At 44.1% G+C, this 25,712-nt stretch overlaps 1 protein-coding gene across 1 annotated transcript; it reads left to right on the top strand.

The window, feature by feature from the left end:
* The first annotated feature begins 1,047 nt into the window (after positions 1 to 1,047).
* CAPN10 (calpain 10) lies at positions 1,048 to 22,428 on the top strand. The gene is made up of 12 exons (XM_063306317.1): positions 1,048 to 1,251; positions 2,539 to 2,670; positions 4,666 to 4,862; positions 6,067 to 6,284; positions 7,234 to 7,375; positions 8,911 to 9,077; positions 9,276 to 9,559; positions 12,154 to 12,356; positions 13,420 to 13,675; positions 14,950 to 15,155; positions 16,348 to 16,393; positions 20,323 to 22,428. Exons 1-12 carry the CDS (start codon positions 1,108 to 1,110, stop codon positions 20,350 to 20,352), a joined length of 2,025 nt encoding a protein of 674 aa, XP_063162387.1. The 5' UTR covers positions 1,048 to 1,107; the 3' UTR covers positions 20,353 to 22,428.
* Positions 22,429 to 25,712: the final 3,284 nt, after the last annotated feature.

Raw genomic sequence — 25,712 nt, 5'->3', positions numbered from 1 at the left:
CTGCAGCTTTTCTTTTCCAAGTGCTCTACTTCTCGATTAACCAGAATGTAGCCGGGGTGTCCAGAGAGTTCAGCAACTAAAGCGGATGAAAAAAAGAGAACTGACATGGTAAGCAGATTCACTCACCTGAATTAACTCACCAGAAGGAGCAATGAAAGCAGTCCTGTTGCTTCAGTGTAGAAGCAAAAAAGCACCAGGTTCACCCTGGATTAGGAGATCATCAAATGAATTCACAGCTTTAAAGGGAATGTCAAGGTCATGGTTTATAACCTCTTTTAAATATGTCAGAAGGGTTTTGCTAGATCAGACCAGATTTCTGTTTTTAATAATACCAACCAGCCATATCCTTCTAGGAAGTCCAGATCTACTTTAAGGGAAGATTGACTGTGAACCTGGAAGGTCAATTTAGTGCAGTGTTTTTGTGCAGTAAAGCAATTTAGTGCTTTAAGATGTGTGGACTTCAACTCCCAGAATTCCCCAGCCAACATGCTGGCTGGGGAATTCTGGGAGTTGAAGTCCACACATCTTAGAGTTGCCAAGGTTAAGAAACACTGATATAGTGGCAAGGCTGACCATCACTGATAGACCTACCTATTCTCTGAAACATCCTGCATCTTGTGGTGTGGAATTCTGCAGGTTAACCCTTTATTCACTGTATTAACAAAGCTTTTCCTTAAATATTGCTCGTACTGAATATGGATATTTCAAGGTAAGCGTTCTCTTTGAAATTGCACCTTTTCTTCTTTTTGTTCTGCTGTTTGCTTTTGTTTTGTTCTTGGTTTATCTTCCTTGTTTGCTCTGTCCCTTTTAATTTTATTCTGTGCTTTGTTCAGTTTAAAAAAAAAAAGCCAGCACGTTAAATATGTATAGAATGAAATATAACTCCAGGTTCTCTTATCAAGCATTTTTTTCTATTCTGTGTTGGCTTGCTCAAAAACGTTGTCATCGTCCCTTTACGGCCATCTTGGCTTTTCCAACTGTGCCTACTTTCTTAAATACCATTTTAAAGCAGTTTTCTCTCCCCTGGCCTCCTAATATGTTTTGCAGATTTAAATTAGAGCCCTGTTGCCTCTGAAGGGGCTGCAAGTACTTGCAGATTTGGAAAAGATGCTGGGAGACGGGATTTTGGCAGACCCCAAGAGAGACTTTTACAAGGACCTTGCGTTTCCGGCTAATGATGATTCTCTCTTTTACGACTGCTCTACTCCGTTGGCTCAGTTCAAAGGGGAGATTTATTGGCTGAGACCTCAGGTTTGTTTCTGAAACTCCAGTGGGATGATTGGTAAACCCCTAGTACTTTCCTATCTAGACAATAGTCCAAAGGAACTTTCCGTATTTCAGAAAGTAGAAATGAAACGCATGCCTGCTAGCAAAGATCTTCACATACATAGCACAGAAATCTGCAGGGGAACTTTAAGCACCTTTAATTGAACATGTTGATTACTTTACTACTTCTCAGAACTCAATTTTACTGGAATTTCCAGCTCAGAAAATTCCCCAACCCCACCATACCCATGCACAAGCAACTTTCTCTCCACCTGGAATGCTAGATCAGTCTTTTGCCCAGCTGATTTCTTGCTGTACCTGTTTAATAGTTCAGCTGTGTGCACATCCTCACCTGTTGTCCAACAGCTTCTCCGGCCTTCTTTCCTCCTTTCCTTTGGTGTGCACAGCATCAAAGAGATAATTTGTGGCCTGTGACAGTTGTTTCATTCTGGCAGCCAGAGGCTAGGCACCCCTCCAGTGATCAGATGTTCTCTCATTCTGAAATTATCTATCTATCTATCTATCTATCTATCTATCTATCTATCTATCTATCTATCTATCTAATTTGTCCCCGCCCATCTCCTCCCATCGGGGGACTCTGGGCGGTTTACAACGATCGAAATAAATAATTTCAAGTAATCGTTTTGCAGTTCTTCAAAGTGGTTCACGTTCCTGAGCCAGAAAATAAACCCTACATACTGTATATACTTGTGGATAACTGAGAATATTAGGTGCCAAAATACATCCCCAAATCAAGTTCAGCTTATCTGCAGATGGGTTTATATGTAATATATGGTAATAATTTTTTTAAGTACCCGTATTCCTGTGTATACTCGTGTGTAAACTCATTCACGGATAAGCAGACCCCTGAATTTTTAACCAAAATACCATGAAAAATGTGGGTCAGCTTATCCACAGATAGTGCATTTTTCATGGTATTTGGGTTAAAAATTCGAGGGTTAGCTGATCTGCAGATGGGCTTATCTGCGACTACATACAGGATACATTTTTAGGCTTTTTTGAAAGGGACAGAATTGATCAAATATGAGTAATTCATTGGATGGCGAGAACAGTGGGCTTGGTTTAGAAGCGAGTCACCCAGTCACTCTACTGCATGGGCTCAAGTCTAGGAAATGGAGGACAGGGAGTAAAATCAACCACATCTCTCAAACAGTTCAGAGTTACTTTATGGAGTCTGAACGCAGAAGGCAGGCAGGCAGGCAAACATGGTGGGTTTCCTTTCTAAATTTTCTTTTTCTTCTTCCCCAACAGGAGATCTGTTCTTCACCTCGATTATTTTCAGACAATCAACATGAGTGGCAGGTCAAGCAAGGGATGCTGGGAGATTGCTGGTTTCTCTGTGCATGCGCCGCTTTGCAGAAGAATAAATACCTGCTAGCCAAGGTAGGGCCTCCCCTGCCACTGGGGTGTCCTTCACGTCACAGCCTCCCTGTTCTCCTTCTCCAGATCATGTCTGCCAACTTGATCTGGCAGCAGGAAAGACAGCCAAATGGGTTAGCTCAAACTGAGCAGAAGCACGCACCAGCACATCTTTTTTTCTGTCTTATCCCCACAATGTTGGCTTGATCCCAGCTCTAGCCCATCTGCAGTGAAATGGGCTTAAGATGTCTTGAGTTCTTCCAGTATTAAAGCTGGGTTTTCTCCCTTCTCCCAACACAACCCAAGGGCAGCTTTGAGGCATGAAGGCTTTGTTACTACCCTGGAGGAATGTCAGGGCACTGGCAGTGACTGGGATCTGAGGAGTAGAGGCAGGGGAGGGATCAATGGCCCGGACCACTAATTTCATGACGGTCTAATTTTTTTCCTACTCCAGGATGGGTGGAGAGGGCTTCAGCTCAGCCCTAGGGAAAGATCCATGGTGTGATGTGTGTTGCTGAACACCAGAGGGCGCTTGGTGAGGAGATTTGGTGTGGTCATGAAATTGGGAGACTGTAGGCATGGAAGCCGGCTGGGTGGCTTTGGGCCACTCTCTCTGTCTCGGCCCCACTCACCGCACAGGGTGGTGGTTGTGGGGAAAATAGGAGGAGGAAGGAGCATTAGGTATATTCCCCACCTTGAATTGAACAAAAAAAGACGGGATGATCATCATCTTCCCCGCTCCTCCTCTTCCCTCCCCACACACAGCTGTCAAATGCCTTAGTACAGCTTCCAGACCTCCCCAGAACCTCTTGGCAAACTGTATTCTTTTAAGATCATAACTGGAAAATTACTAAGAACACAGGGAGTAATATTAGCAGGTGTAAATGCCTCAACTCTCACTACAGCGAGAACTCAGCATTGTCAGGAGGCTTCAGGATTTAAAGATGAGTTGGCTGCGTGCAGATACAGTAGATCCCTCTTTCCAGATGTTGCACCAGAGGGTGGGATTTCAGGCTAGGTAGCCAGTGGGGCAGACGACGCTTAGGAAGAAACGGTCTGTTTTCCCTTCTGGGCATTGGGTCAGTGCAGGAATTATGAACTGGGCTCAGTCTTGCAACTAGTCTGCGAGGGAGCAAGAGGTAAAGGGAGGGGGCTCTTTAGATTCATGCTAGCCTGTTGTTAACAGGCACCATTTTCATTCCCACTTTTAGGGTAGGTTTTGTTGTACTTTATATTTGTCAGTGTGGAAGGAATAGGACTGGGAGAAAAATGCTGCTTTACTGAGATCTAGCAATTCAGGTAGTCCTCGCTTAACGACCACAATGGGAACCAGAATTTCAGCTGCTAAGCGAAGGGGTCCTTAAGCAAATCTGACCTGATTTTACAATGTTTTTTGTGGTGGTCATTAAGCAAATCACGCAGTTCCCCATTGAGTTTGCTTGCCAGAAGCCAGCCGGGAAGGTTGAAAATGATGATCACATGACCATGGGACACTGTGACAGTCGTAAGTGTGAGGACCGGTTGTAAGTCGATTTTTCCAGCACCGTCGTAAGTCTGAACCATCACTAAATGAATGGTTGTTAAGTGAGGACTACCTGTAAAAGATTACTAAGTGAAATTTGTTACATCCATTCCATTTTATTTAACCTTAATAAAATTGCTGATTTTCCTTTGCATCCCTGCACCCAAAATCTCACAGTTCATGTATTTCCAGTTATGCCATGAAATGGTATTATTCAAATCAAGCAAATTTTTCTATTAAATTGAAGAAGAGGAGGACATGAATTTCCGGGGAGTGAGGAGGAGATGGAGCAGGGTGGGGAGGCATTGGGAAGAAGCGCCATCCTCACTGGATCCTGTTCTACAAGCATTTTCAAATATCCTTTATCTCCATAAGGTCTAGAACCTTGGGATATTCTGAAAGGCTGGATGGGAGGGCTTCAGTGCTCACATATAGGAAACTGATGGCTGTTCCAACCAAATATATTTGTACCAATGAGCAATTCTTCTCTTACCCAGGTTATACCTCCAGGTCAGCCCAGTTGGAGGGATGAGAAATATAGAGGATATTTCACTTGTCGTGTCTGGCAGTTTGGGCACTGGGTGGAGGTCACCATAGATGATCGCCTGCCTTGTCTCGGGGGCAAGCTCTGTTTCTCCCAGTGCCAGACGGAAGATGTGTTTTGGCTACCCCTACTGGAGAAAGCTTATGCCAAGTATGTGATGGGCATGTTCATCCTGGCTAGGGTGTCTGGAAAGATCCCGTTTCTCTCCAACTTGGAACAGTTTAGGTGTGTTGGATTGCCACCCCTAGAATTCCCATTTCGAGTGTGAATTAAAGTGGAAAAAATGGCACTTCAGAATCTAGTCTTTCTCCTGGTTTGAGCTGGAGCTATCTGTGCACCATTTGGCCCAAAGTGGTAATGTCACCAACCCATCACTTCCTGAAACCAATTTTCAATATTTTCAATAGACTTTTTTTTTAAAAAAAGAGGCCCGAAGTATGAGTGAACAATCAAAAAATGTGTAAGTAGCATTTTAAAAAAATGTGTTTTAAAATAAGTAACAACAATAAATGAGGGAGGGAGGAAGACATACCCATTTAGTTATAGAAAAGGAAAAAAACAAACGGATTTGCCTTTTGTTAAGAGCCCATCCTGAAGAATTCTCATCCTTTGGATGTAGGTTGTGATTTAAAAATGGGCCAGATAAATTGCCACAGACAACATATAAGCGCTGGTTTATAAACTTCGGATGTCAATAAAGTAAGTTACTTTCCCTCTCTCTCTGGTGCAGAATAGGACATAGGTTGGCAAAAATACTTTTTTTTTTCACCAAAATGGTCCAGCCAAAGTGTCCTTTCTTCTTTCCTCCCTCCTTCCCTCTATGGGGGTATGTGTTAAAAATGTCAATGCAGTGGCCACAGCTGTGCAACAAATCCCCACCCCTTTTTTGTGTATCACACGTGAGACTCATTAGAAATGGATGGGGCTTTGATGGCATAGCCTTGGCCACCATCTTAACCTTTTTGACTCCTCCCCTGCAGAAACCCTCCCTTCCACCAGTGATTCATTCCTCCAGTCTGCCTGCTTGCCCATCTGCCTCTGCTGGTGTCAGCCTTGCAAGGTAGACCAGACTGGAAGCACAGCCTGATGGGTGAATTCTACTTTATTGTAAGGCTACATTAACAGAATCCTGAAAGTCTGAAAGTACATCTCTCCCCCCTTGCCTTTGCAATCCAAGAAAAAAGGGAGGGTCCCTTCTGAGACACTTGCCCCACCCACATTCCTGCTGTGGGCCAAGCTGCCTTTTATCTGATTGTTCCCTTGGCCGCGTCTCTTGGCCCTGTCTCCCAAGGTCATTCCCACGTACCATTGCAGGTGGGTAATCTTACGGGTGTTTGTATCGTTCTGCTCTCAGGGTCCACGGATCTTACGAGCAGCTCTGGGCAGGCCAGGTGGCTGACGCCCTAGTTGACCTGACCGGAGGCCTCGCGGAACGCTGGTCCCTGAAAGACCTGAGCCCAAACACGGAACGAGAGAGGGCAGGCAAAGTCTTGGAGAAGACGGTGTTCAGGCGGTTGATGAACCTGAAGGAGAAATGCGTCATGAGCTGCTCGGTCTTTAGCTCACGGGAAGGTAGGGGAAGGGGAATTTTACAGAGCCACTTCTGTCATTGTTCTCCTGTCAGTCCCACCAAGTAGGCCAGACCAGGAAACCAACTCCACAGGAAGGCTGAAACTACCTTTACAGGTAGTCCTCGCTTAATGACCGCATCAAAACTCACTACTGGTTAAGTCCAGCTTCCATCAGGGCCATCTAAGTTAAATGGAAAAAGGCAGTTTACCAGCCTACTGCAAATCCCTAGTAAATCCCAATTACTTTGTGCCCACCCAAAGACTTTGTCCATACAGCTGCTTACCATGAGTACTCAAGGATAAGTCCATCTGCGGATAAGCTGAACCTGCGGATAAGCGGGTGGCACGTTTTTCATGGTATTTTGGTTAAAAATTTGGGGGTCGGCTCATTTGCAGATGGGCTTATCCATGAGTATATACGGGATATACCAGTACTTTAAAAAAGTATTACCATATATACTCGCGGATAAGCCCATCTGCAGATAAGCCGAACCCACTTTTTTCTGTGTATTTTGGCACCTAAAATTCTCAGCTTATCTGCGAGTATATACAGCATCTAGGGCACCAAGTGCAGGCCTAACAACTGCCTTTACGCTGCATGCTAATCTTGCTAAACATTATCCTTGGTTATTTATTTGTTTTGTAGTTTAGTGTGTTGTGTGAATTTGGCTCTCTTGATTTTAGTTTACCATTCGTTGTGCTATGCAACCCCGCCAAATGAGTGAATTCAGTCACCAGGTTATGGATGACGTTTGACTCATTTATTTTCTGGATGCTCCTGTCAAGGATGATGCCAGTGGGTGGGGACCATCATCTCTGAAGCCACACCCCCTCTCTGGAGCCCCTCCCACCACCCTCACATAGCTTCCCAGGAACTGCTCTGCCTAATTTGAGCTCTCGGGGGTGGGATGAAATGGCGGCCATCAAGTTGTCTCTTTTCTGCATGTCAGGGACCAGCCAGCTGGGGGAGTTCCACGCCTTCATTGTCGTCGACATGCAAGACCTCTCCAAGGTGTCCAGGAAGGAGACTGTCCTGCTGCGGATCCACAATCCCTGGGGGAGGCGCTGTTGGAAAGGGCCCTGGAGGGAGGGGTGAGTGGGCCATCTTTTGAGTCCAGTGTGTATGTTGGAGTTTGTGCAGAGTGCTGGAAAGCATTTGGCCCAAGAGATCAGAAAGAAGACACCAGGCATTTCAACAAAAATAATTGTATTTAAACAAAGCATAGAATATAAACAGTTTTCTCATCCAGAGCCTGGATGGGCTTAAAAGCTTCTTAAATACAAAAGAGCATACTTACAAATACACGCACACACCCAAGTGTGCTGAGCAGAAAGAGAGGCTGCAAACAGGAGAGGCAAAGAGGAGGCTCTGGCAGAGCTGGCTTATTTAAATGCAAATTAAGCAAGAAAGTGGAGGATGGTTTCAAACTACAGTTTTCCCATATAAGGTTATTTGACACTTAAACCTTGTTGCATTTTAACCTGAGATTAATGAAGCTGACTTGTTGGCTCTGCTGAACACTTATGAAACGATCTGTTATCATGGTAACCAGGGCGTCTTTGAGTCTCCTTAGTCCAAGCAGAAACAAATACCAACAGTATATGACAGTGTTTCTCAGCCGTGGCAACTTGAAGATGTGTGGACTTCAACTCCCAGAATTCTGGCTGGGGAATTCTGGGAGTTGGCTAGGGAATTCTGGGAGTTGAAGTCCACACATCTTCAAGTTGCTAAAGTAGAGAAACACTGGTCTACAAGAAGAACTTCAGCCCTCTGCGGCTTGTCACTGGCCCGGTGTCCTTTAGGGCAAAGCGTTCACTGGGCAAAGGAAATACCAAAGCCATCACCTGCAGGACTTCGTGAGAACTTTTCAAAAGAAGCCCCATCTAGCAAGATGCCCAGCTATTATCAGGAGACCAGCTCTGCTGATGGTGGGGCCAACCCACATCCATTTGTTTTAACACTTCCAGACCATTAAGCACAACAAATGTTGGCCTTTCTCTTTCATCAAGCCAAACTAGACCTGAAGAGAGAAACTCTCACAGCTGCCGGCCTGGCAGCATCTGCAGATAGTTGAAGAACCCCCAACTCAGAGCTGCCATTTTAATCCCGTTCCCACAACGCACCTGTCTGTGAAAGTCTCGCCGTTCCCTTTGAGGGGTGCCAGATGGAGGCCGGAGAATGGGCACCCTTGTGGGAGGGAAGTTAAACACCTCAGCCACCTGGCCCTATACCTAGCATGCTTGCTGTTCGATGGCCCTAACAATGAGGACTACCAGCCCCTCTCAGACTTAGCTCTAATGTTTCAGGACAGTGTTTCTCATCTTTGGCAGCTTTAAGATATGTGGACTTCAGCTCCCAGAATTCCCCAGCCAGCCATGCTAGCTGGGGAATTCTGGGAGTTGAAGTTCACACATCTTAAAGCTGCCAAGGTTGAGAAACACTGTTTTAGGGCAATAGATCAAGACTGCAGGGCTGAAGAGAGAGGATTGAGTTTCTCCTGCTACGTTCTGGTTCTAGATGAAAATGCCCCACTCACACCCAGTGGCACACTCACTCACACACTTACAAACTGCCATATTGACGCTTAGTAACCCTATTAATACTCATTCTGGTCTCTGGCCTTCAGTGGTCCAGGATGGAGTCAGCTGGATCCTGTGGTGGCCGCTGAACTTCTGTCCCAGATACAGGAAGGAGACTTTTGGGCCGAAGAAGAGGAATTTTTCACGGAATTCGATGAGGTCATCACCGGTTACCCGGTCACGGAAGAAGGGCAGCTTCAAAGCCTTTACACTGGTACGCAGTGCTGGAAAGGAGGCAGTTTTTAAGGGGAAAAGCCTCATGCCAGAATATTACCTTTCCTTTAGCCGCCGCCTCCATCTTGACTGCACCGTTCCCTTCGGTCTTGCCTGCGAGAAAAGCCGTTTTGAGAAGTTTCATTACTCTCACGCAGCGGAGTGATGTGATGTGGGGTATCTGTTCCTCTCCCGACAGACAGAGTGCTGAGCCACACGCAGAAACTGTATGGATCCTGGGTGCGGGGACAGTCTGCGGGGGGCTGCCGTAACAACAGCACCTTCCCGACGAACCCCAAATTCTGGCTGAGAGTCTGTGAGCAGAGCGAGGTGTGCATCGCCCTCCTGCAGAAACCCCGGAAGCACAGCACGGATTGGGCGGGCCGAATTCGGTCCTGGCCTCGCTTTCCAGAAGTCGATCCCTCCTTGGTGGTTGGCATCCGAGGGAAGAACTACCATGCCGTGGGCTTGCACATATGGAAGGTAGGAAAGACGAGCTGGGCGTAGAAGCGGACAAGTCCTTTCTGTGTTCTGGGGAGTAATGTTTTAGTCCTCAGCCTTGCGGACAGAAATGAATCCGGTTGAATGCTGTGGCTTGAAGCCCTTGGTTGGCCTTTCCAGTTTCAGGGAGGAATTGGAATAAGAATATTGCGATGTGCCCTGGATGCTTTGGCCTCTGAATAACTGTGTTCCTGAAGGTGATAGTATGTAATTAACACATATCTATTTAAATTTTGGTTTTCCTTTATGGGGGTAGGTGAGCTAGAGGATGTGACTAACCACATGAATTTTGCAGCCACGGAGCACTTGAATCTAGTTACTTGATTGGAGTTCAGTTAATTCAAAGCTGCCTAAAATACACAAAGTGACAGTAATCTTCCAGGCTGGGGAAGGGGGTCAAAAAAGTCAAGATGGCGGTTGTGTGAGTAAAGCCCCTCACATTTTTACTGTGGGAGTGGTGATGTATGCATGTTAAAAAAAGAGTGAGGCTTCAATCAAACAGTTGCAATTGCCATCTTGATTTTTTTTTACTTCCCTTGCGGATGCCCCAGTCTCCAGACCATCATCTACCTTCTGGCTGCCCCAGGTGGATAATAAAGTGCCATCTGTTCTCTTTCCTCAAGGAAATCCTTGCTGTAATTTCAGATACTTGGGGAGGGATGGCCTTACCCCCCACCCCCCCACCCCCCCACCGGTTTTGCCAAGCGTTTGGCTTTATCCTCGTCTCCCCCACTCGCGGTTTGCCTTACAAAATTTGAGAGGCTACAAGATAGAAAGTTCCTTGCGTTAAATTAAATGGCACTGAACAGCAATTCTGTCTTTTCTTCCTTAATGGATTTTTTATGGGAGAATAAAATACAAAAAAGACAAGGGAATCACCAGTACAAGTTGATGTCATTTGGATCTACCCTAAAATTCCTTGAAAGAGGTAGGGTTGTGGTGTGACTAGACAGCCTGACGAACTTGGAATGAAGCCAGCTTGTGCAAGATTTAATTTTGGGGCTTGTTCACAGGACATATTTTTGCATCACCCACTAACTTTTCTCTGAAGGTGGCATACCACCAAGCTAAAAATCCCAAAATGCAGCCCATCAGCTTATATAACTGACCAGAACAGCATAAGAACATCTAACTTACATAAAGCACATTGAAGGCAGTCACCAATTAAAGTGTCCCCAAAGAATCAAAACACTTTGGGCCAGAAATGACATTAAAGTAGGTTCTAGAATCACCTATCTGCAAGAGTTTTCCTACAGTTTTCTTCGATGCCACTGATTAATACTCAAGGACAGTCTTCTTTGTGGTCCTGTAATGGTCTGTGGGGATGACCTTGGGAGACAGGAGGAAGAGCCACAGACTGGATAACTGGCATGTAAAAGGTGTCTCAGCCCACAGAAGGAAAAGGGGCAGGGGAACCATTTCAGAAGGGACCCGCCCTAGTTTTCTGGAGAGTAAAAGGAAAGGAGGGGAGAAATACTTTCAGTCTTGCAAGATTCTGTTAATGTAACCTTGAAATAAAGATAGAGTTAAGATTCATTGTTGTGCTTCTTGTCTGGACTACCTTGAAGGACTAACAGGTCTACCCTCTTGGGATTATTCTTTCTTTGTTGGCCCTGAGAAGGCTTTGAAAGATTAACTCATCCTGATCTGTCTTTAAGAAGCATTAGCATCCAGTGCACTTAAGTCATGTTTTGGTCCACTGTTCCTATTTATTTTATTATTGATTTGATAGATTTATATCCTGCCTTTACTGTGGGTGCACAAGGTGGCCTATGTAGCACTCCATCTCACACTTTTCCCCCATAACAACAACCCTATGAGGTAGGCTGGGCTGAGTGAGCATGTCTGGCCCAGAGTTATCCAGGGAGCTTCCATAACTGAGGGTGGATATGAATCTGGGTCACTCAGTCCAACACCTTAACCACTATACTACCCAGACACTTTATTTTTATATTTTATTACTTACAGACCAAATGTTTTCTGTAGGGTTTAGCTATGCATGTTGCATTTTTAACTTGCAGTCTACTTCGCCCCCACCCCCAAAAGCAAGTCATAAAATCTGCAAAAATAAACTTTGGCTGACAGGGCTGGGGAAAACAAAGGCAGGGATTCTTCAGGGAATCTGGTCTCTAAGTTATGAAAGTTGTCAAAAGGCAAAAGTCACTGTTTAATTGGGTCTGGAAATGGACTGGGAGCCAATCATTGTGTGTTCAGGTTGGAAGGGATCTTGGAGATCATTTAGCTCCATCCAATGCAGGAACAAAATCCAATATAGTTGGCAAAGCAACAGTGGCCTGAGCTCGTGCTGCTCAATCCAGCCACTGTCTCCTGAAGTATCCAGGTCTTCTTCAATGAATGCCTTGTCACCAGAGCCTCTTTAATTTTGAGCACAAAAGGGGTTCTTAAAGGGTGTTTTAGTGGCCAACTGGACTGTAATTCAGGACCCAAGTATGAACAGAGAATATACATATGTTCCTGATCTGCTTTAAAAACCAACTCTGGTTTCTCATTTTGTAGAATGATACTCTTTCCCATACCTACGTATTCAGCACTGTGCTGTTGCTCTTGTCTTCCAGGTTGAGAAGAAACAGTTTAACCTTCCAAAGACTCTCTCTGCTCCCCCAGTTTCGAGCACAGCATGCCATTCTTTCAACCGAGAGGTGCATCTTCATTGTGACCTTTCTCCTGGGTACTACCTGGTTGTCCCCAGCACTTTTCTGAATAATGCTGAGGGAAACTTCCTGCTTCGGGTCTTCTCCAGTGGAAGAATTTCTCTCAGGTACATCCAGCAAAAGGCAAATAGGGGTGGGGGAAGGCAAAATGGAGAAGAGAAATGGGGACCCTTGAAACAGAGAAATTACAATGTATGGAGCCAGATCTTTGGTTTGTGGTCTGTCTACTGGCAACATCTCTTCAGATATTGAGGTACAGGGTCTCTTCCAGGCCAGATTGGACCTTTTGGCTTCTGCTTGCAAAATGAGTGTTCTCCCCCTAAATTTCAGCCCTGGATAATATGAAAAGGCTTCAATTTGCTACATTTTGGTTCTCCTGTGCTGCCATGATCTGAACAACGGTTGTGATGTTCCTGGAGAACCAATCAAATATAGCTTCAGACCAAAATATTGACTGCAGAGTTTTCCCATGAGGTCCTTCCCCTTATATTTAAAGGCTTACAATAAGCTTTTATTCTGCTTTTATTGAGAAGCTTCAGGAGGCTTTGAGACTCAAGCCTGTACTAGGTGGGCTGGGCATGATGAGAGGCGTAAAAATAGCAATGTTGAGTTACTAACTTGCATTGATAACATAAAATGCTAAGAAAAGGTGGAAATTTTTCAAGAGCCAGATAACATTAACTATTCTTGAAGTACTGTGAAGTATTAAGAGGCCCTACAGTACATCTTCCTTTCCCACCAATGTGGGGCTGCCATTGAGGAGGCTCTGTCTCCAACTCCCCTTGTTTTGATGGACCTTGATGATGCAGGAGGAGGGAAGCCAGTCTCAGAGGCTGAGTAGGTTTCTGTGGATGCTACGTCCTTGTTTGCCCTCATCCATCTCAAAACTTCCTCCAGACTTTCATTTGAGATTTCTGTTGCCTCCTTGAGATCCATAGATGGAAACAAGAAGCAGAGCCATTTTTCACCTGCCTCCTGATAGTAGCTTCTCCCCTACCTTGAGACATCTTTTCTTTTCCATTCCACACAGATGACAGAAAGCAAAGAGGACATGGAAAGCTACTGCTTGCAATGCTTTTGAAGCTGGTATTCTGGCTAGAGAGGCCTCATGGTATATAACTTCTATTATTTCTGCCACCCATCTCCCCCATCTTCTCTTTTTCTTGAAAGTGAGATCAGACTGCCAGTGCCTGATAACACCATCCATGAAGAGTTTCCAGGGGGCGAGTGGGAGACGGCTCAGCTGGAGGGATCTTGGAGGAAAGGACAGAATGCAGGGGGCAGCAGGAATTTCCCCTCCTTCCACACCAATCCCTGCTTCCCTTTGTCTGTTCCTGCCGGAGTTGGGCAAAGGAGCATCAAGGTCGCTGTCCGCCAGCATTGCCCAGATAACAAGTGCCGTCCAATTGGGTTTCATATCTTCCAGGTGACCTTCAAGTTCACAGTTGCTGATTGAATTAGATCTTCTTTCTCAGATTTTCACAATGTTGGAAAGGGGTCTTTTCCCCAGTTGTGGTGTATAAATTTCTAAGAGACCAGTTGCTGGCCATAGGAATATGTGAATAGGCCTGGTGGATCAGGCCAAGACCTGTTTTAGACCAGCATTTTGTTTCTCACAGAGGCCAATCAGATGCCTCTGGGGTGCTTGCAAACTTAAGATGGCTACCTCTCACCTCCTTTTGTTCCCCTGCAACTAGGATTTGGAAGCATGCCTCCAACCTAGAAGTTACATTGAGCTCTTAAGACCAAAGACAGCCCGTGACAGAGCTGTCCTCCATGAATTTATCAGGTGGCCATCACCAAGAGTTGCAATATCGGATTGCACAGGTTGATTATCTGCTGTGTGAAGAGCACCTGTCAGTCAACCTGGCAGAATGAGGAATTAGGCTCACTGTCCCACTGGCCTAAGCGTGCTGGTTTTGCATGTTGTGATAAGCCATAACTAGTCAAGTCAATCCTCCCAGCTCTGGATTATTCAACATGCTAAACCATAATCCATGGACAACTGAACAAACTAGCTTATGGCTTAGGGTGATGTGAATCAGGCCAGTGTTCTTTAATAAGAAAGCAAGAGACTGTAGATCAGATCATTTAGTCCGGCATTGGACCTCCTAGAATGGCCAAATAGAGGCTTCTGAAGGCCCTACCAGAAATGTCAGAAAGAAAGGTAAGTGATACTGCCCACTTTTTGACCTCATTGTGATCTACAGCAGTGCTTCTCAACCTTGGCGGCTTTAAGATGTGTGGACTTCAACTCTCAGAATTCCCCAGCCAGCAAGGCTGGCTGGGGAATTCTGGGAGTTGAAGTCCACACATCTTGAAGTTGTCAAGGTTGAGAAACACTGATCTACTGTGTTAAATGTGGATAGGGTAATGTGCTTTGCTAACCATAATTCAGGAATCTACCTATGATTTGAGCTTGTAAATGGACTTTTCTACTTTAGTTCTTCTCAGCATCCCCATCTTTATAATGGGAAATCATTGACTCTTTTGTTGGTCTGTGCATTCAGACATGACAGCAAAACATTTAACCTGCCATTTTCAAACCAGCCTCTAACCATGGCTTCAAATCCTGATTGCCAGCTGTGAAGCAGCAGCTGTCTGTGGGGAGGATCTGCATCCACGTTATGAGTAAACCTACCCTTTGATATCCAAAACATAAATTGAGATTACAGGGAAGACTTTCTTATTTCTCTTCAGGTTCCCAGTGATAACAACCATGTGAAAATGCCTTCCACAGCTTTCCTGCAATTGGAGCCAGTGGTTAGTTGTGTGCCTCATTGTTACTCCCAGGAAGTAAGTCAGACGTGCCGACTGTCTTCAGGAAATTATGCCATTGTCCCATCGACATACTTGCCTGACACCGAAGGCAGTTTCACAGTGATTGTAGCAACAAAAATAGACAGGTGAGAATAATAATTAATCTTTCTTTCTTTCTTTCTTTCTTTCTTTCTTTCTTTCTTTCTTTCTTTCTTTCTTTCTTTCTTTCATTCATTCATTCATTCATTCATTCATTTCTATCACTGCCCATCTCCCCCCAAAAAGGGGACTCTGGGCGGTTTACAATAAAATTATCCTTTTAAAAGCATCAAAATATAAAATTACAAAGTAATATGCTCAATAGCCATTCAACCACTTAGCCTTCCTCTGTTGCCACAGCAGCTCTAAGAATTTCCACCCAGCCAAAGGCCAACCTAGCTGAGAGTTTAGGGAATTTTAATCAGATCACCCATGCTGGGTGGGGAATGCTGGGAGTTGAAGTCCACCCATCGTAAAGTTGCCAAGATTGAGAAACACAGCTCTAGATGGACATATCTGAGGAAGTCCCCATTTGATTCCACCCCTGGTCATGACATTGGACTTGATGGCCTCATTGGCCCTTTTCAACTCTTAGCTGAGGTACAGTGTCTCTCATAACCCCTCCTTTGAACTCGGTTTTTTTTTTCCTGGACAAAAACAACAGCAGCAGTGTTCTTTAATAAGAAAGCAAGAGACTGTAGATCAGATCATTTAGTCCAGCGCTGGACCTCCTAGAGTGGCCAAGAAGAGGCTTCTGAAGGTGTAGAACCATGGGCAGTGTCATGAGTAAGGATGGCGAGCAGGGGGCTCCCATCCAGACTGTCAAGCGCATGCGTAGCACTGATGAATTGTTCAGCCATTCAAAGAGACACAGATCGGGACCGCCTTAACCCTTGGGGGTTATATGTCTGGGTTTTCCCACGCTTCTTCAGTTTGTTAGGATTCCTGTTAAGTACTAGCAATAAATATTAGAGACCAGTTCCATGTCTCAGTGTGTTTCCTGGTTGTTAGGACAGGCAGTGACATCCCTGAGAGATCACCCTGAGTGCTCTTAAAACCTGCCCACTTTCTACATTTCCCAAGAATTTCAGAAGATGCAGTTGATCTGGTTCCTGCTCACAACACGGCTCATTGGAGATTTTGCACAGCGCTCAGCTTGGGGATGATCAGAGGTGTTTTTCCTGCTGCTGGTAGTGAAGGAGAGCCAGAAGCGCCGAGGAATTCTCCAGGGAAGCCCGAGATAGGGCCCGTCCCGTATTTTTTGGCTCTTCTAATAAGGTTCTGTTTGTTTTTATACAGGAAGAGCCTTTGGTGCAAGGAGACTTTAGGACAAAGGTTACAAGAGGTGAGCTCCTTCTTCGCGGATTGATGTGAAAGTCAGGTTATTTTCAATTTCAGAATGTGCAGTTCCACCTGGTCGATCCCATCATTCCAAAGAAAACAGAACGGCTGACAGCATTAAAGAACCAAGAAGTCATTGACGCAGGAGAAACAATTAAAAACAGCAAAGATCCGAATAGCAGCGGGCGGGAAAAGGAAGCTACAGGCATGTCAAGAAGGGTGCAGCTCCATTGCCACCATGTTAGAAGCTGTAAGGGGGGAATAATTTAAATGTCTCTGGCAAGCTGCTTCTTTCAAGGGTCCCTGAGTAAAAGACATTTCCGCTGGGCTAAACCTCCTGACACACTTGAGTCTGTCCATCTGGGGAGTTTTTAGCCCTTCTATTAAGGACTTTTCCCTTTGGCCCAGCTCTGGGAAACCTTACAGAAAGCAGAGTGCTTCGGATCTTCCAGAAATACAGAACTGATACATCTTTTGCCAGTCAGAAACACATGAGGGTAGTTGGCTAGCCAGGTCATGTTGCACACAGGGGTGGCTTTAAAGAATATGTCTCTTACTGAATGAACAAGGCCAGCTCTCTAGATATGAGAAGGAGCTTATGGCAGAAAGAGAAATATCAGAAAGGCCAGAGAAGGCAAGAATTGCAAACACAATATTCCAGATAAAAACAAATACAGCAGGACTAGCTAAACTAGTCACTGCTTGCCTCCGATCTTTGTTTCAGCACAAGTTCAGTGTGCAGTGAAGAGAGGATGGTTAGAGAAAGTCATCTGGACCTCCTGTTCGGATGCTGTTTGGCAGGCCCACCTTGTTCTTTCAGTTTTATAGGATGTGGAGGATAATTGGAAGGCTCTTCAGTTATCAACAGCTCTCAACTCTCCAGCTGTTGTTTTGATTGATCAAGGAAAATATACCAACAGTTACGCCTTGGGTCTAAGCAGCCAGTCAAACATACGGTTGCTAAATCTGCCTTCCTACTCCAGAGTCTGGTTTTCCCTGGTTATGCCATTGGCTAAAAGGGTTAAGGGGGCGGGGCTTCTTTTCTTTTTCTTTTTTTTGCAAATGAATGCTAATTCCCTCCATTCAGGCTTCTTAGGATGGGGTCACATTGTCAGATGCTTTAGGGGACAGTTTTGCCATTCCTGAGACTAGAGATTTGTCACACCCAGCCGAAGAGAAGCCCCCTAAAACAACTGGCTTTGGAGAGAACAATAATATTTGTAGATAAGCAGCCAACTGGCTTTTAGGAGTTTGGTTACAATTTTCGTATGGGCTTAACCTGGCGACTGAATGGACCCCTATTCCCAGTTTTCACGATGCACTGACCCACAAGCTAGCTGAACAGGCTGGGTTCCCACAGGAGACCAAACTGCAGAACAAGCGAATCAAGATGTACGGTAACTTCTAAGTGCCCGTGATCCTGCTGCATATTTTCCAAACAGGGCTGAGCGTAAGTGCATCATGATATATGAATCTCTGGATTTCTGCCCGGTCACAGTGAGCCAGTTTTTAAAAGCTCCCCCTTTTTGCTGCCCCCTTCAGAACTCTCCATGGACTTCTCTTTCGCTCTTCCAATTTCTTTTTAATTTAAAAAGCAATAAAAACAGGCTTTTAAACTACTCAAATAGCAAGCAGTATAAATTAAATCCCCACATTGGCCAGCAGGTACAGTTTATGAGGGAGACCACAGGAGTTGTTTTACTGGGCCAGATAAAACATCCAGGAAAGAAGTGCAGGGTGCGGGGAGGCGAGTCAGAAAGTATTGCTGGTCATTCAGAGTTCCTTTGTAGAATCATAGACCGTCAAGGTTGAAAGGACCTTGAGATCATCTAGCCCAGCTCCTTGCCTTGGGCAAGAATTTACTACAGCGGTAGTCTTTTGCTTTTTGATTGCATTGATCTAATCTTTGGGGTCAGATTCACATCACCCCCTAAATCTGGGCAAGGTGTTCACACAACATGCCCAAATACAGGTAGACCTCGCTTAATGACCACAATTGGGACTGGAATTTTGATTGCTAAAGGAAGCAGTCATTAAGTGAATCTGACCCAATTTTACAACCTTTTTTGCAGCGATCGTTAAGTGAATTGCTGCCGGCATTAAGTGAGCCATGTGGTTGTTAAGTGAATCATGTAGTTCCCCATTGGTTTTGCTTGCCAGAAGCCAGTTGGGAAGGTCAAAAATCGTGATCACGTGACTGTGGGGACACTGCAATGATCGTAAGTGTGAGGACCAGTCACAAGTCATTTTTTCCATCACCATTGTAAGTCTGAACCATCACTAAACAAATGGTTAAGTGAGGACTGCCTGTAAATAAATAAATGTGCCATTCTGGTTCCCACCACATACTGGGTAAGACAGTGGTTGGATTCCCGTAACACTTTGAACCATGAGCTATCTACCCTCTTGGCTGTTCGATCTGATGCGCATAAGAAGCTAACTAGGTAATTGCCTAAAACAGTATTTCTCAACCATGGCCACTTTAAGATGCATGGACTTCAGCTCCCAGAATTCCCCAACTAGCTTGTGTCGACTTCCACTCTCAGAATTTAGAGTTGAAATCCATAGATCTTAAAGTTGCCAAGGTTGAGAAACCCTGGTCTAAACTACTTCCATTATATCACTCTGACTTGCAAGTATCCCAATTTCTAAGTTACAGAGTCTTCATTCAGGGGTTTTAGTCCAAGAGCGATCTCAGGTTTTTCTGAAATACCCATGAGCTTCCTTTTGGATTTTGAGTAGCATTTTATTGTAGTGAATCCTTTTCTTATCAACAGCAGAACACCTGCCTGGGTAGGAGGCAGAAGACAAAGTGAAATAAATGTCAGAGGAGCACCACAAGAGCTACCTTCTCACAACGGTCTTCTACGAGTGGTGGATGTTACTGATTTTCTGGGATTGTACTGTACGAAGTGTCCACAGGGAGGGGGACAAAAACATCAAGATGTTGCAATGCATGTAAAAAAGGGGCAGGACATTGGTCACATGGTTGTGGCCTCCATTTTGAGATTTTTGATACATACACCGACAGAGTGCACCGACAGAGTGCAAGCCACAAGAAGCTAACCCAGATTAACATGAGCCGAGTTTGCAATGCTCAGCAAGTGCATCTGCTGAGTCTCTATCTGACTTGGTCAGCTTCTTATGTGGACACTGGATTATTGAACCATAAAGTTGAAAGGGGCCATGGAAGTGATTGGGCCCAACCCCCTGCTTAGCGCAGGAATCCAAATTGAAGCATCCTTGCCAAATGACCATGCAGCTTCTTCTTGAACACATCCATTGAAGGGGAGCCCACCTCTGTTTGGGATCATGGTTTCCCGCCAACCTGCTCTTACTACTAGGACGTTTCTCTCAATGTCCAACGTATCTTTCCCTGTCTTTTCTCAACTGCCTTCCTGTAACTTAAATCCATGATTCCATGTCCTGTCCTCAGGAATGAGAGGCAATAGCTCTTGAGATCCTTTCAGATATTTGAAAAGGGCTACCATATCTTTCCTCAGTTGTCTTTTTTCCAGGCTAAAAATGTCCTATTCCTTCTGTCACTTCCAAGAATGTCCACAGGGTGTGGTCAGAAAAGTCAAGAGGATCCAAAGCTTTTATCTTGTGGACACCCCTGACCCCTTCTAAGTTTCTAGACAAAGGGACTAAAATCTACACTGAATATTGTTCTGCAACCCAGTTAGATCCATCCCTTAAACCCCCAGTGTGACTTTTCTCTAATTATCCAATATATTGTTGGGAATTCTCTTGGTTCTTATTTTTCTTGGACAAGATCTAGTCCTCTCAGTTTCTCAAGCTTTTGGATTCAGTGTCCAAATTACTGTTCTTTTGAAACAACTTCCTGAAGGAGATAACCTATTTTTTTTCTTTGTGGCTTACCCAGATTGTTTGTTTTTATCTCCTCCTTTCTCATCCCCCTGGTTTCTGCAGGTCTCTTTCAAAGCCGTGATGAAAATTTAATTTGGAATCAGTGCATCTGCCGCAGGAGGAAACGACAGAGACCTTTAGAAGGAGCAAAGCTTGTTTCAGTTTAAATTGAAATCATTCCAAATGTATGTTGGATCGAGAAGCTTCCTTCGGTTTGAGGAACATCCGTGACTCTTAGCCAACTTTTCTGTAGAAACAAACTGAGTGACATCCCAGCTCAAGTTAGTCTCCCATTTTTAAAAAAAATATATGTCTGAATTTCAACTGATGTTGGAGTCTTAGGAGTCTCTTCCTGGTTTTGCCTGTGTATCTATCCCTGTCTTTTCTTATTTCAGCCACCTTTAAATATCAGTGAAAAGTTTGTGTACATGTGCTGTGTTCAGACTGATTTTTGTTCTGTGGTGGTAATACTCTGGCTGTGTGTGTGTGCTTGTATGTTCATAGCGATCAGCACTTGTACAGAAAGGTCAGTCTATCAACGAAAATTGAGGGAATGATGGTGGGACAATAATGGAAGGTTGCAAGTTCCAGAAGGGAGTTTAACAAGCAAAAGTTGGAATATGCAACAGTTGGATTTCGTGGGTATTCAGAAGGTTTTGAATTTGGACTATTCGCATTCTCCTCCCCTGCCTCATCTTGAGTTTGAAACAGGAAGTTTTGGTCATGCTGGAGGTGTTTTGAACTTGAAACAAAGGTACTTTGAGCTTGAAACCCTTTCTAAATGATCAAAATTGCCTGTTCAAATGCGAGTCAGCTGTTTTGAGATCGAAGAGAGACGTTTTACATTCAAGATCATTCAGAATTCATGTGTTTTGCACACCACCAATGCTGGGTTCCTTTGTTCTATAGAGCTCGAGGGCAATAAATATAGGGCATAAATTTGGTTTTAGACACTTACGTGGCTTATGGACATCAGTGTCTGCATGAGGTTGTCAAGGCAGGGTAGGTGACATCATGTGTGCCCTGATGTCATGTAAATGATGTGAATTCTGCAGTTTATGTAGTTACATAATTTATGAAGAACGTAAGTTGCATTGTTTGCACAATGACGACATTGTGGCTTGGGCTGGACTCCTTATCACATGATAAGTCTGCTCTAAACCAGGTTCAGCTTGTGTAAACCTGGTCTAGGCCAGCCCAGAGACATTAGCTCCCCAGATGCTTCTGAACTGGGGTACTGTTTCTCCACTGTGGATTCTCTGTTTTCGTTTTATATTGCATTTTTTCTCTTGCGCATCACCTGCAGTTGCTGTCGGTATAGACAAACATCCCTCACCATTGATGGGGAACTGCTACAATGTGTAGTCGAGCAACACTTGGAGCACATTAAATTCCCCACAAGAGCCCAACTGAAGCAGAAGACGGCATAGCAAACCTAGAGACGGGTTCCTCTATACTACTAAATCTTCCTGGTTCTCTGTGCCCTGCCCAACCCTTTACATTCAGATGTTCCCCGAGAAAGAGATTGCACAAAGATGGGTATTGGAAGCACAGGGAGAAGAGGGTGGCTAATGGCTTCCTCTAGGATGTGTTTCCTTGGCATTTTTTCAGCCTCCATTCCAGTCCACCCCCCGTTTGCTTCGCCTTCCTCTTCTTGACTCCAACATCTTCTGTTTTTTTGTTACTTAATGAGAGTCACATTCACTGGTCAAAGAACATCTGGAAAGAAAAAAATGCTGTCCTTTTCCAGTCCCTGCCAAAATACACTGCCCCATTTTGCTCTTTGTTATCCAGGTAATCGAGACTGTGGGGTGCTAAAGTGCAGCCATTCAGGATAGTGATTTGCAGAAAAGATTGAACTCAATGGGATGGGAAAGATCTTTATGTTGTTTCTGGCAGGAGAGGGTGAACAGGCGAGTTGGAAGTATCTTGTAAAAGTGATAGGAAGAAATGTGTTTTCAGGCAAAAATATAAATCTGGGTTATTATTTTGCTGTTCTTTTTGTGCACGAAACAGTAGTTCATACAGTACTGGTTTTATTTCCCCAAGTATCCTCGGAGAGCATTTTTTAAACAAGATTTTGAAGCACTGTATTTTTGTTTTATTTTGTTTTTAAATAAGTGAGGTGTTGTTGAAATGTCTTTTGAAATAAAAAATGAAAATGTAAAATAGCAATCTGCAAAAACAAGAGTTTTTTGGGCCGTGTGATTTCTGATATTCTCACGCATTAACTGGGAACATTTGCATGGCTGGTCAGTTAAAAGCTGATAACGTTTAGAGCAGAAAGTAGGCCTAGGCATTCGCCCTCTTTTGACTTATCCAGTAAGTTTTCTATCCTTTAAGTTGGTAAGTTGTACTGTTGTGATCAGGGAGTGGTCAAAAAAGGTGCAATCAAAGCTCTGTTGCAACCCACATAAAAATGTGGCTGCCACCTTGACTTTTTTGACCACACCCTGTGGATACTCCTGGTTGTAATGGTACCAAATCAAATGAATGGAAGGGAAGGGAAGAGAAGGGAAGGGAAGATGACATCATTCAATTACGGGAATAACAGAAAATATTTTCCTGAAGCAAAAACCATAGTTTACCATGACTATTCACACACTCTTAACGTAGTTTCTGAGTGCACCCATTTTCTGGGTTTGCACACTACACTGAGTCATTGAAGTAGAAACTAGCTAAACACGTGGGATCCCACAACACTCAAATCCACCCATACCCAAACAACGTTATTACTGATCAAACTTAGCATCTTGTGTGAATGCAGCCAGACCTTTCCTGACCTGGTTAATCATATTGTGTGAACTCAGCCTTGGCGGCTGCAGTTACCTGCATACTATGGAAGCCAAAACATCCACATTTTTCAGATTCTGGTTCAAGAAGCAAGATTTTAGAGCTCATGGCTGAGAAGACTGAATTGAAAAGAACCCATGTCTCCTTCCCTCTTCTTCTGTGCTGTTGTTGTTATTGCTGTTTACACACAGTCTACTGATGGCATCTGACCCTTTTAAGTCAACATAGAGTCTAAGATAAAGCATTGTACTAGAGGCTCAGTTCCAAGTAATGCAACCTTTTGCAGTTGATGAGCTGAGATTCCCTGCATTCCTATGATGTCCGAGTTCTCCAGATGGCTGGGTATGGCACCAAGTACAGCGACTACTATTGGCATCATTATAACTTCCTTTTTTCACATTCACTCAATATTATTGTTACTATGATTAACAAGAGTTCGCCTAAATCAGTGTTTTTCAAACTTGGCAACGTTAAGACTTGAAGTCTCAGAATTCTGGGAGTTGAAGTCCACACATCTTAAAGTTGCCAAGTTTGAAAAACACTGGCCTAAACTGTCACCAACTACCTAAAACCCATTGTGGACTCTTGGATCTAGCCTTGCTGGCAAATGCATGTCTGTATCTGTCACACTCAACGCAATCTTTATTGTAAGTGCAGGTGCAAAGGGAAGGGTGTGCACGCTGCCATAAACTTGATGATAGTGGTGTGGAGGCATAAATGTAGAAATGACTTGTTGGTGAGCAACAAATCAGATGCTCTTTTTGCTAAAACCTGCAGAGTTATTCCTAGTTGGCCATTCTGCAGTTATAAAACTTTATTATTTTTCAGAATATAATTAAGATACAAAAAAGAAAGCATAGAATAGATAGAAAACAGAACTAAAGAAAAAAAGAAAAAACTATAAAAGTGTCGATAGAAAGAAAGCAGAAACGGAAAGTGACTTCTGACTTTCTCCAATACAGATGTAGATAAATTTACAAATCTAATCTCTCACCATTAATTAACCTATCATAACATTATTTCTATCACAACAAACCATTTAATCACTAAAACCCAAAATCAAAACATTGTTTTTTTCTATTACAAGCAAGTAGTCCAAAAGTGGTTGCCAAGTAGATATAAATGCAGAAACAGAATGATCTCTTGTTAAAACTGTCGATTTAGCCATTTGAGCCAAGTCCATTAGTTTAACAATCCAATCTTCAACCGTAGGTATTTGTGGATCTTTCCATCGTTGTGCATATAACGACCTTGCAGCCATTATCATGTATAACAGCAACACTCCATGTGGTTTCTCTTAACTCCTTTTCCATCAATCCCCCTAGTTGGCCATTCTGAGTGAACAGATGGATAAAGTAAAAAATGGAATTCAGACTAAGACTGGGCAGTGCTTCAGTTCAAAGACAAAAAGGTGCTTTGGAGGAGCATACTGTGCATCTTGTCCTGGGATTGTGTGGCCACTTAGAAAGGCCAAAGCTGTTTTAAGGAGTTACAGCTCCCCTTGAGCTGCTGCAAAGCACTTCTTTGCTTTCGAATCCACGGGCTGTACAGCACTAATGTAAACAGCAGGATCCGAAGGTGGTGCAGGACGAGAGGATCCACCTGAGGAACAGCTTATGGGAAGCCTAAGGATATGCCTGCAAGGTAAGCCATGTGATTCTTCACAGGGAGCTTGTGGTGAAGGAGTTCACTGCACGGAGCTTATCCTTCATACACTTTGCACAGAAGTATCACAGTCCGAAGGACAGTACATCCTGCCCTTCTGGCCACAAAGGTAAAAAGGTCAAGATGGTGGCAGCAATGGTGCAATCAAAGCTCTGCCTTTTTAAAATGTGTGTCCCCTGTGTGGCTGTGCTCCTGCCCTATGGGGTCCAATGTTTGAAAAAGGAGATGAAATTGCGCAGTCTAGGCCTCCTCCTCCAAATCGGTGTTTTCCCAATATGGTGACTTCAGCTTCAGAATTCCAGCATGGCTGTGAGATTTGGTTGACCAGATCAATTGATGCCTCTGGTGTTTTCACAACACATTCACCTTCTCCCACTGATGCAGCCAAGGATGTTGTTGGAATCATACAATACCTATGATTCTTCCTTTTATGTGTTTAGAACAAGAGTCAGTGGAATACACTTGCAAATCCCCTCCAGAATTACGGAAGGGAGTTTGATCCATGGAAATGTCAGAGGTGACTTTGATGTCTGCATATAGTTATGATCATGAATATATACAGGGGCTGGTTAAATCAGAATACAATGTGTCTTACCCAGGAGAACACCAGTGTCTTAGATCTGCATGTCCTGACCATAAATGTTGAAGCAAAGCTGTTCCAGTGCCAATCCTTTTCTAAGCTAGCACAGTAGACTCTTGGTTGGGGGATGATGGGTGTCTCCCAGTGTAAGGGCCTTGTGCTTGGAAGTAAAATGGCTCCCCAACCACCTTGGGCTGCTTCTTTCCTTTCTATGCTTCTCCGTGGCACAAAGAATGCACACTTTCCCATGAATCTTATCAGACACTCTCATAAATTCAGATTCAAATGGAAAATTGAGTATTTATTAAGGAATATAGTCAGGGATTCAACTTGTATGCACAACACATCATGCGACATGCTGGGCTTGAGGAATCCAAGGCTGGAGTTAAAATCGCTGGAAGAAACATTAACAATC

The sequence above is a fragment of the Candoia aspera genome, chromosome 6, assembly GCF_035149785.1.
Source record: "Candoia aspera isolate rCanAsp1 chromosome 6, rCanAsp1.hap2, whole genome shotgun sequence".
NCBI classification, from domain to species: Eukaryota; Metazoa; Chordata; class Lepidosauria; order Squamata; family Boidae; genus Candoia; species Candoia aspera.
The sequence above is the reverse complement of the archived record's forward strand: the minus strand, read 5'-3'. Positions and strand labels throughout refer to the sequence as shown.